Source organism: Anas acuta, chromosome 21 (assembly GCF_963932015.1).
Source record: "Anas acuta chromosome 21, bAnaAcu1.1, whole genome shotgun sequence".
NCBI lineage: Eukaryota > Metazoa > Chordata > Aves > Anseriformes > Anatidae > Anas > Anas acuta.
In genome coordinates this window covers 4164767-4175707 of record NC_088999.1, presented here as the reverse complement: position 1 = coordinate 4175707, position 10941 = coordinate 4164767, and the positions used below count along the sequence as shown (strand labels likewise).

General features: G+C 66.1%; 1 protein-coding gene across 2 annotated transcripts; it reads right to left on the bottom strand.

Annotated features, from left to right (window-relative positions):
- Positions 1-1647: 1647 nt before the first annotated feature.
- On the bottom strand, positions 1648-9855 carry LOC137843045 (transcription factor E2F2-like). 2 transcript variants are annotated; one of them, XM_068657852.1, is made up of 6 exons: positions 9567-9855; positions 4764-4851; positions 4317-4536; positions 4070-4228; positions 3684-3798; positions 1648-3394 (listed from the first exon to the last, which is right to left on the bottom strand). In XM_068657852.1, exons 1-6 carry the CDS (start codon positions 9723-9725, stop codon positions 2912-2914), a joined length of 1224 nt encoding a protein of 407 aa, XP_068513953.1. In that variant the 5' UTR covers positions 9726-9855; the 3' UTR covers positions 1648-2911. The 2 variants fall into 2 exon arrangements, with proteins under 2 accessions (XP_068513953.1, XP_068513952.1); XM_068657851.1 differs by lacking the exon at positions 9567-9855 and adding an exon at positions 5725-9346.
- Positions 9856-10941: the final 1086 nt, after the last annotated feature.

Sequence of the window (10941 nt, the reverse complement as noted above, 5' to 3'; positions counted from 1 at the left end):
GAGCAAAGCAGGGGGTGGGGAGGGCAGCGGGGGCTGCCGTGGGCACGGAGAGGAGATGGGGACGCCCAGGGTGTCCCCAAAGGCCAGTTTGGGTGCACAAGGGCTTGGGTTTAAATCCAGATTAAATCCAGATTAAATTCCCCCCCCGCCCCCCCCCCCAAGCACTCAGCTGTCCCCGTGCCCTGCTTGGCCCTGGAGGGAGGGCTCCGAGGACAAGGAGCAGAGCTCACACGCTTTGCTTTGCTCCAGTGCCTCCAGTGCTGCCCTGAGGCTCTGCTCGGAAATGTCCCCAAAAAAAGAAGTGAGAGCAAAGGGGTAAGGAGCAGAGGGGTGTCCGGGGGGGGGCTGGGGAAGGAGAATCCGGTGGGAAATAACAGGAAAGGAGAAGAAGAGGAGAGGGGTGGTGGGGACACGGAGGCACTTCTGGAGCAACCCCCGTGTCCTACTGGCCCCTTGCCTCTCCCTGGCCCATGCAGGTCTGAGGAGCTGGATTTGGGGTTCCCTTTACCTGGTGATTCGCTGCAAGGACAAAAAATAAATTAATTATTTTCTTTTTTTAAATGGGCCTTTGGGTTTCCCGGCAGAGGACACGAGGATGCCCTGCAGGACCCCTGCACCAAGCAGCCCCCAGCTGGGGCAGTCAGGGGGTGGCAGAGCCCCCTCCTCTTTCCTCCTTTCCCTCCTGGCTGCCCAGAGAGGGGCTCAGAGCTGGGCAAAAGGCCCAATCCAGCACCCTAAACCACAAAGACCCCCAAACCTGCCCACCTGCCCCCCCCCCCAGCTCCTTTCTGCTGCTCCCGCAGCCCCCTGCAAGCCCCCAGACCATTTCTGTCACACTTTGTGGCTCTGGTGAGCCCCGTCCCCCACAGCTCACGGTGACAACATTAAAGAAAACCCAGTAAAGAACCCCCCCCCCCCAAAGCCTGGGCCAGCAGCCGGCCAGGATGGGGTGCGTGGGGCCCTGCTACAGGGGTGAAGGTGTTTATAGGATGGGGGGGGCATCACACACCCCCCTTAGCCCCCATCTGGCAGGCACAAGGCTGTGACCCCGGTGGGGCTGCTGCGCTGCAGGGGAACAGGAGGAATTTGGGGGGCTCCCAAGGGGTCCTGGCTGGGACCCCCCCACCATCCACCCACATCCTTAGGGTACGGGGGGGGCCAGCCCAGGGCAGGGACTTAGAGCAGCGTGGGCCAGGTTCGGGAGACCCCCCTAAAACCCCACAGCCCCTTTTTTGGGGTGGCCCTGCCACCTCCTGGCCGGCCCGGGGACTGCCAGGCGGGGGGGGGGGCACGGCTGCGACACCTCCGGCTGCTCCGGGACGCGCAGCCCCTCGGGGATGGGGACAGCACCCGGTGCCACCCACCCTCCTCGGGGTGTCACCGTGTCCCCAGCAGCGTGGGCAGCACCAGGTCACAGCCCAGCAATCCTGGGGCAGGACCCTCCATGGGGACAGCCCCACAGCCCCCAAAGCTGCCCCCTAAAGTGGGTGCGCCCGCACAGCCCGACCCCAGTGCTCCATCCACCCACCTCGGAGCAGGCTGACCTGCCAGAAATCCTAAACCCAGACTTTTTTCCCCCCCAAAACCCCCTCCCTCCCCTCCAAACACTGCAGGCAGCGCCGCTTCGCTTCGAGGAAACCAAACCCCTCTGACTCCCAAGTTTTATTTCATTTCATCCCCTCCCGAGCAGAAAACACCAAGTGCCACGAGTTTTTTTTTTTTCACACCAAAACACATCCTCACCCACACCACGTCCAAGCCAAACTGCAGGAGAGCGAACTCGAGGAAGGACGCCTTAAATACACTCGCTTAAACACCCGACACGCCAAAGAAACCCTCGGCAGCGCCGTGCCGAAGGTGGGTCCCGTATAAATACAGTGCAATAATTAAGGTACAATTTACAAGGGCAGGAGAAGAAGCCTGGAGGGAGGAACTCTGCCCGAAATTCCCAAGGGGATGGGGTCAGGGCAGGATTTCCCCCCCCCGGCGCATCCTTGCTGCGGGATGAGGCCGTGGGGAGCACAAACCCAAGCGGCCGCATCCAGCCCCAGTGCTCGGCCCCCAGGGGAAAAATCAGCGCAGGGAATCGGCTCCAGGTTGATCCCAGCATGGGGAGAGGGGGCCAGGCCTCCGCGCCCCCCAGCGAGGAAGGGGAAAGCAGAACAATTAGGGAAAAGCTTGGGTTTCTCTGCGGGGCACAGCTGGGAAGGACCAAGGGGTACGCGGCGCACCCGGCTCTGCCGCTGGCACAGCCACACCAACCCCCCCGCCCTGTTCCCAGCACCCCCCCGTCCCAGTCACCACCACCTCCTGCCCATTAAGCTCCAGTTCAGACCCCCCCCAGCACCGACAGCTCCCAGGGAGCTGGCACAGGCAGGAGAGGGGATGCTCCCTGCCCAGTTTGCTGCCTGCTGGTTTAAGAGGTTCAGCGCCCTCCCCCCTTTAACAAGAGGTGATTTCGTCTTTGCCAATAGTTTTTAAGGATATTTCAGCTCTGGGGGGGGGGGAAGCACCACCTTGGTGGTGTTCCATCCATCAGCTCAAACCCCAGGAGAGCTGCACCGTGCCCCGTAATACCCAAACCAGCAGCCACCACCCCGAAGCACCAGTCGGACTGGGGAGCAAGCCCCAAAATGTGACCCCACACCCAGCAAAGCCCCTTCTGGGCAGGGGTTTCTGTGCTGCCCGGGGGGGCTGGGGTGCCCCTAACCCCGTGCCATGCACACAAAGCCCCCCCCAGGTCTGCCAGCAGCCCTCAAGCCATGGGGGTGATGGGGAGGAGCACGGCCCTGGGACCCCCAAACCCCCAACCAAGGCAGAGCCACGCAGGGCTCTCCATCCCACCCACCTGGGGGACAGGCACGGGGGGGGGACAGCAGGCAAAAGGGGGGTGGCATCGGGGAGCAGAGGCTCAGTTCTTCAGCAGCTCCCCCAGGTCGTACGCCTCGAAGAGGTCGCTGACGCCCTCGCCGTCCTCCAGCCCCCAGAGGTAGTCGTCCTGCTCCAGGGGGGGCGAGAAGGTGACGAAGGGACCCGAGTCCAGGTAGGAGGGGGCGCAGGGCAGCTGGTCCTCCGTCTGCTGCAGGAGGTGCTGGGGGGAGCCCAGCAGCCCCGTCCCCACCTCCAGCAGGGAGCCGGGCCCCCCCGGGCTGGAGAGGGGCAGGGACGGGGACAAGGATGGGGCACGGTGCCCGTGGAGGGGCTGCGGGGATGCGCCGGGGGGCTCAGGGTTGTTTTGTAGGGAGGGGTGGGTGCTGCTGTCCTGCGGGGGGGGGGTGGTGGTGGCGGGGGGGACGTCGTGCTGCTTGGTGGGGCTGTCCTCAGGGATCTCCTCGGGGCACAGGTACACCTCGATGGGGCCGTTGGTGCTCTTCAGGTGGAGCTGCAGGTTGTCCTGGCGGGGCAGAACAGGGCTCAGGGGGCACCCAGGGGGGCACCCAGAGCCCACCCCGCTGCCCCCAAACTGTGTGAGGTCCCAGCAGGGCATCCCCCCAACACCCACCACCCCAAAGGACCCGCTCGGGGTCAAACAGCCCCACGGAGACACCCCAAAAGCGCTCAGGGCAATGCTGGGCTGCACCCGTGAGATGCCCCAGATGGCACCGTGGGGCACGGGGCGGGCACGGCAGCATCCCGGCACCGACCCCACTGCTGGGGGGGACAGCTCCCGGCCCCACACACACCTCGCTGAAGTCCGGCACCTCCAGCCTGGTCTCGGGGGGAGCCTTGACGGCGATCACCGTCTGCTCCTGGAAGCTGCTGATGGTGCGGAGGTCCTGGTAGGTGACGTACGCCAGCGTGGGCAGGGAGGGGGTATAGGAAAAAAAATAAAAAAATAAAAGCAGGACCACGAGCGGGACGGCCCCAATTCCCCATCCCACAGCGCTGCCACCGGGCAAAGACCCCCAGGGACACGTGGGAGAGCCAAAAACCCCCAAGGACACGTGGGAGAGCCAAAGACCCCCAAGGACACGTGGGAGAGCCACGCGGGGAAAAAGAAGGAAGAAAATGGGACTCGGAGAGGGTCCCCCAGCCCCCCGCGGCCACAAATCCCCCCGGTTAAGGATATCTCTGGTTGTCCTCGTGGTCCGTCAGCTGCCGGAGCTGCAGGGCGCAGTCGTGCAGGAGCTGCTCCAGCGCCCGCTCGCCCTTGGCCAGCTCGGCCAGCTCCCCCCGCAGCGCCTGCTGCTTGGCCGCCAGCGCCGCGTCCTCGAAGATCCCCGTCCCCCTGCGGGCGGAGAGGCGGAGAGGTGAGGACCCCCCGTCCCCCCAAACCGACCCCCTCCCCAAAAACCCCCGACCGGAGCGTCGCCTACATCCACTGGATGTTGTTCTTGGACTTTTTGCGGATGAGCTGGATGCCCTCCAGCACGTTGGTGATGTCGTAGATGCGGCGCTTCTGCACCCCCAGCACCTCGGCGGCGCGGTTGAGGTCCAGCACGCCGTCGGCCGACTCGCTCAGCAGGTGGATGAATTTCTTGGTCAGCAGCCCCAGCGAGGTGTCGTAGCGCGTCTTCTCCCCGGGGGATTTGGGGGCTGCGGGGAAAGCAGAGAAAACCCCCCCCCATCATATCCTTAGCGTGGGGTGGAGGCGGCACGGCGCTGGCCACGCTGGGGTCGCTAAACCTGGTGGAATCCCCAAACTGGTGGAAAAATACCCAAGAAAGAGCCCAGATCTGCCCCCCCATCCCGCCACCCCATCCCCCTGAGAAATGGGGGTGTCCCCCCCCTTGGCACCCCCCCCCCTCGGCACCCCAACTTACTCCTGGGGCTGGGGAGCTGCGCCAGGGTCCTGCCCTTCCCCTTGGGCGTGCGGAAGTCCAGGCCCTCCAGGTCCAGCTTCCGCTTGGCCTGGAGCAGGAGAGAAAAACCCACACTGGGGGGGCAGGACCGGGCTCCCCCCAGAGCCCCCCCCCGGAGCATCGCGGAGCCCTGGGACCCCTCACCAAACACCAACACCCCTTATGGGAAGCGCTCCCGCTCAGCACGCGGTGCAGGTGATGGGGCCACCAGGGATGGTTGGGGTGGGGGGGCCGGACCCCCCCCCCCCCCCCACTCCCACCCCCCCGATTGCTTCCTGCCCGGGGAAGCCGCAGGGATTTCCCCTTTTCCCCTCGCCCCCAGCTGCTGGCACGGCTCCGGGGGCCGAGCCCTGGGAACGGGAGGTGCCGGCACCCACAAGTGCTGGGGGGGGGCGGCGAGAATGGATCCTGCCCCCCCCCCGACCCCCCCCCGGTGGTCTGAGGGGCACGGGGCTGCTCCCCAGCACCACCACCCCGCCACGGGTGTGGGTGGCACAGGGGACCCCACTGCCACCCATGGGTGCCCCCAGGCACCTGCACCCAGCTGGAGCAAAGTGGGGGGGGGCAATGGAGGGGGGGGGTCCATGGGGTCCTTGGGGAGGGGACACCCTGCCAAGCAGCTCCTTGGTGTAACCCCCAAGGGACCCCCCCCAACCTCCAGCATCACTTTGGGACCCCAGGAAGCAGAGGGGGGGGGGGCAGAGCAGAGCTGGGGGTGTCTGCAAATCGCCCCCCCCCCTCCCAGCAATGCGCACAAGGACCCCCCCCACCCCCCCATCCCTACACACAACCACGAGGACTTTCCCTGGAGAGGGGGGGGGGGGATAAAATTTGGCTCAGCAGCAGAAAGCAGCCCCCCAGTGCCCCCCCCCGGTTCCTCCCCACTCCCCCCAGAGCCCCCCATCCCCCCCCCATCCCATACCTGCTCCCAGGCCGGGCTGTCCCACAGGGCCCCCCCCAGCACGTCCCTCATGGCAGCGGGGTCCCCGTGGCTGCTCGGCACAGCTCCGGCTCCCCGGGGAGCGCACCCAGCTTCGTGGGGAGGGGCAGGAGAGGCGCCGGGGGCTGTTTTCCGCCCCCCCAGGGAGCCAGGGCCCTCCCGAGCTCCTGTGGGAATTCGCTGCCTCCCCCGCACCCCCCCCCACACCCGAGCAGGTTTGCCCCAATCCCCGGCTCTGCCCCCGAGCACCCCAATGGGGAACGGGGAGCGCATGGGAAACGCCTGCCCCACAGCAGACCCCGAGCGGCTGCCAGCGAGATTTGGGATGGGAACGGGGAGGGGGGGGACATCCAGGGCCCCCCTCCTGCTGGAACCCAACCCCTGACCCCCCCCTGGACACCCCCATCCGTGGTCACCCGCGTGTCCCCGTCACCAAGTGCGGGGCTTCGGCTGCTCCCCCTCTCCTGGAGCAGTGGGGAAACTGAGGCACGGAGCCGAGCTGGAAGGGGGGACAACTTGGACCCCTCGTGCAGCTGGGGGGGGGCTCTGGCCAAGGCTGGGACACGGCCACCAAGGACAAAGGACAAGGGGGTCCCCTCCTGCGTCCCAGCTGCCGCCCCCCCCCCGGCCGGGCAGGATTAGGCACACGACAGCTGAGCCAGGCACAGCCAGACCCCAACGGGGGGGGGGGGGGACAGGACGGAAAGAACCAGAGCAGGCGGCCAAACCCCGAGCCCCCCACCCTGGGGGACACCGCGGGACCCCCCCACACCACCCCCAACCCACCCTTGCTTGGGGAGGGGGCACCGCAGCGCCCCGATACGGTGCTGGGGGTGGGAAAGGAAGCGCCAGCAGGAGCCTGAGGTCTTGGGGGGGGGGATTAAAAAAAAAAAGGGGGGGTCCGGGCCCCCCGCCAGCTCCTCCTGCCAACAGCCCCGGCGCCAGGGGCTACACCCAGCGCCCAGCCCAAGCATCAGAGCAACCTCTCCCCCCGGGGGCCGCGGGCGCTCCTCCTGCCAACGCTGGGTTTCAACAGCGCCGCTGCCTTCCCCGGGCTTGCCCGGGCTCTGCCCGTCACCGCCACCCCCCCCAAAAAACACACACACACACCCAGGGCCCCCCCCCTTGGAGCCAGCCTCGCCACCCCCCCACGCTCCCCAGGGCGTGGGAAAAGCAGCACCCAAAGTAAAGGGGGGGGTAAAGGGGGCATGATGCACCCAGCTGGGGGGGCATGGGGCACCTTGGGGTCCCAATTCCGTTTTGGGGATGTGGTGGTGCCAAGGGTGCTGGGTCTGGCCATGGGATGCCGCCCTCCTTGCCCTTTGGGATACGGGGGGTGGGTTTTTTTTTTTGCAGAGCCCCCAGCTAAAGCCAGATTTTGGGGAGGGGGGGGGTCAGCCCCCGGCTGCAGGATGGGGAGCTGGGAAGGATCGGGTCCAGGATGGGGACGGCAGCACCATGGGGTACTGCTACCCCTCTGAGGGTCTTGGGGCATCTCCGACCCCTCCAAAAACCCCAAATCCTGCACAGAGCAGGAAGGGATGTTCCCAAATGAGAGAAGCTGAAGGGGGGGGGCACAGAGCCAAAAGGAGCCCTGGCAGTGGGGTGGGGGCCCACAGGGCACCCCCATGCCCATCTGCAGCACCCCAAAGTCACCCCTCTGGTGGGTGGCTGTGGGATCGGGGCGGGTCAGGGAAACCCCCCAGTAAAGCTGGGGGGCTGCTGAGGGGTTCGGTGCCCCCCCCGAGGGGAAAGGGCACTGCTCACGGTGCTGCCACCCCCCCCCCCCGCCCCAGCTGCTCTTTGCACTGCCTTGCCCTGCCCGCTCGCACCGAACCCACAGCGGACTCTGAACCCCTTTTCCCCAGCACGGAGGGGGTGGGGAGGGCCGGGACCCCCCCCTCCTCCCCGAGGCTCCTTGGCAGCCCTACAGAGACCCTACAGGGATCCCATATGGCCAACAGCGGGGTGGGATCGGCCCCGGCTGACACGGCTCCGAAATGGGGGGAGAGGCGTTTGCCAATTCTGGGGACCCCAAAGCAGACACCGAGGGAAACCTGGGGTCTTTTGGGGTCACGGGGGACACCCGGCTTGCCTTCCCGCAAGGGGACACGGGACAACCTGGGGGGGGCTCCTGGCCGTGGCCATACGAGGCAGCTGGGGCGAGCGTCCCTGCTTGTATGGCACGAGTCCCGCGGGCAGGTGGGAGCGGGGAGGAGGCTCCTTATCTGCTGGCCCCGGCTCTGCACACAAAGCTGCTGCTCGGGAGCGTGCCCGAGCCACCAGGGCCACGAGCCAACGGGGCCACGAGCCACCGCAGCGGGGTCCCCAAAAGCAGGGTCCCCAGGAGTGGGGTCCCCAAGAGCGGGGTCTCCACCTCAATGCGCACCCCACAGCCAGCACTGGGACTGACCAGGACCCCCCAGCACAGAGCGAGGTGCCCCCAGCACCACGTGAGCCCCCCCCAGAGCTGTAAAGGGTGGGGGGACGTGGGCAAGGAGCACCCCGAGCACCCCCCCCGGGCACAGCACCGAGCAGGGGTGGCGATGCCAAAGAGACCCCAAAAAGCCCTGCGGCGACGCAGGCGCTGCGTTTGGGGGGATTTGGGGTGTTTTATGGGAAGGGGGGGCGCTGAGTGTCTCTGAATATAATCACCCCCAGCATCCCACGCTGTGCGGAGACAAAGGCAGCCAGAAGCAGCTCCCAAAGCCGGGGAGGGGACAGGTGGCCCCATAGCCCCCCCCCCGGGACGGGGCCGTGCAGAAGGCAGCAGCCAGGACAGACCCACATGGGTGGGGGGGACAGCAAAAAATAAATAAATAAAATAAAATAAAAATAAAAACTCTGCCCCCACCGCAGCGCCGTCCCCAGCTGGCACCAGGCATCAGTGCCCGGGGAAGGGGGGACAACCCAATAAATGGGGACGCTGATGGGAGCGAGCGGGGTCTGGGATGGCTCCAGCACCGGGGAGAACAGAGGAGCACAGTGAGGGCTGGACGCACGCCCGGGGCCGGCAGGAATTAAATGCCAGCCCCAGCTGCCAGCGGGACCGGGCAGATTTTTTTATTTTTTTTTTTTGGGGGGGGGGGGGGGGGGCCCAGGAGAAGCGGGCCCCAATACCGGGCACGGGGCAGCCTCAGTTTCCCCATTTGGGACCCATTTGGGTTGTGCGAGCGCAGCGCCTGTCACCGCTGGGTGACACGGCCAAATTGGGCTGTCACCGGCACCCCCCCCCCCCAAATAAATAAATAAATAAATAAATAAATAAATAAAAATAAAACAGCCCTCAAAAAATAAAAATAAACCCGCTCCCAGCTCGGCTCCTTCCTCCCAAGGAGGAGGAGGATGGTTTCACATCGAGCCCCCCCCCCAAAAAAAACACCACTGCAAACCCCGGGGGAACCAAGCTTGGGCAGCGGAGCTGCAACGCCCCAGCCCCGTGTGCCCCCCCCCCCCGGGACGGGTCACGGCAGCAACCCAGAGCGGGAGGGTGGGGTGGGGGGGAAATAAATAAAAATGTTTAAAAAAAAAAGCAGAAAAAGGGAGAAAAGAGGAAGGCGGGAGGCAGCCGGGGAAGTTGAGAAACGCCCGAGCCCTGCCCCCCCCCCCCCCCACAAGGCCCGGTGGTGCAGGGGGACCCCCAGAGGAGCTGCACGACCTGGGGGGGGGGGCTCCTGGCATTGCCCCCCCCTCCCCTCCTTGCTCCCCACCGCGTCCCCTCTTTGCACCGGGCCGGCAGCTCCCCCCCTGCCCCCCTCCCATCCCACCCCCCCCCCCAAAAAAAAAAATAAAATAAATCAGGGTTGGGGGCGCAGACACCTTACCGGCAGCCGTCCCGCAGAGGCCGATCGGAGGGTCCTGAGGTGGGGGCTCTGGGGGGTGGCGAAGAGGCAGCCCCCCCCCTGCGAGGAGCCCCGGCTGCAGCAGGCTGCGGGCAGGGGGGGGCTGCACAAAGCGGAGCCCCCCCGCTCCGAGGAGCCCATGGCCGGCACGGTTTTTTTGGGGGGGCCGCTGGGCAGAGGGGGGCGGGAGGGCCGCGCCCCCCCCCGGGGCTGGGGACACTCCCCGGGGCAGCCGCAGCATTGCAAAGTCCTTCCGAGAAGCCGGCTCGGGGGAGGGATTTGGGGGAGGGGGGGGAGAGAGAACCGAGCGGCTCCGCGGGGCGGGGGGGTCACGGCATCACCGGCGGCTTTGATTTTTTTTTTTTGGGGGGGGGGGGGGTCGTGGGAACCCGCCGGGCGCGGACCTAAAACACCCCGGAAAAAAAATAAAAGAAAAAATTAAAAAAAAAAAAAAGGCGCGGGGGGGGGGGGGGGCAGGAAAAAGGAAGGCGGAAAAGGCGCGCTCGGCCCTAAAAACACCGCGTTTCGCCCCAAAATCGCCGCGTTCGGCACCAAAATCACCTCGCTCGGCCCGGATGGGACCGGAGGGGGCGCGTCCCGGTGCCCCCCCCCGCGGTTGTGCCCCCCCCCCTCGGTGCCGGCCGCTGCTTTTCCTCCTCTCTCTCCCCGGGTTTTTTTGGCCTTTTTTTTTTTTTTTTTTTTTTTTTAAGCGCCAAACCCCGTGCCGCGAAATTCGGATTTCCCGCGGAAAACGCCGCGCGCTGATTGGCTGCCGCCGCCGCCGCCCCGCCCCCGGCAGCCCGCGGAGCCGCGCGGCGGGGAGGGGGAGGGGCCTCATATGCAAATTAAGGGGGCGGGGCTGATTTGGCGCCACCTGCTCGGGTTATCGGCGGGTGGGGACTGGGACGGACTGGGACTGGGACTGGGACTGGGGCAGAGGCGGGGACTGGGACTGGGACTGGGACTGGGACTGGGACTGGGACTGGGACTGGGACTGGGACTGGGACTGGGACTGGGACAGAGACGGGGACTGGGACAGCTGGGGACTGGGACAGGGACTGGGGCAAACTGGGATGGGGTCTGGGACAGGGACTGGGAGTGGGACAGGGACTGGGATTGGGATAGACTGGGAATGGGACTGAGACTGGGACTGGGATAGGAACTGGGATAGACTGGGTTGGGGACTAGGATTGAGACTGGGACTGGGATAAGAACTGGGATAGACTGGGTTGGGGACTGGGATTGGGACTGGGACTGGGTTGGGGACTGGGACGGGTATTGGGACTGGGATAGGAACTGGGACTTGGATGGGGACTGGGACCGAGACTGGGACAGGGATGGGGACTGAGACTGGGAT

Bases quoted from the DNA above. Each gene is read 5' to 3' on its own strand.
- LOC137843045 (XM_068657851.1), bottom strand. From the start codon at position 6,015: ATGCGCTCCCCGTTCCCCATTGGGGTGCTCGGGGGCAGAGCCGGGGAT. The intron at 4,537-4,763 runs GTAAGTTGGGGT...CTTTCCCCGCAG, and splicing joins GCAGCTCCCCAGCCCCAGGA to CCCCCAAATCCCCCGGGGAG. The intron at 4,229-4,316 runs GTAGGCGACGCT...CTCCGCCCGCAG, and splicing joins AAGAACAACATCCAGTGGAT to GGGGACGGGGATCTTCGAGG.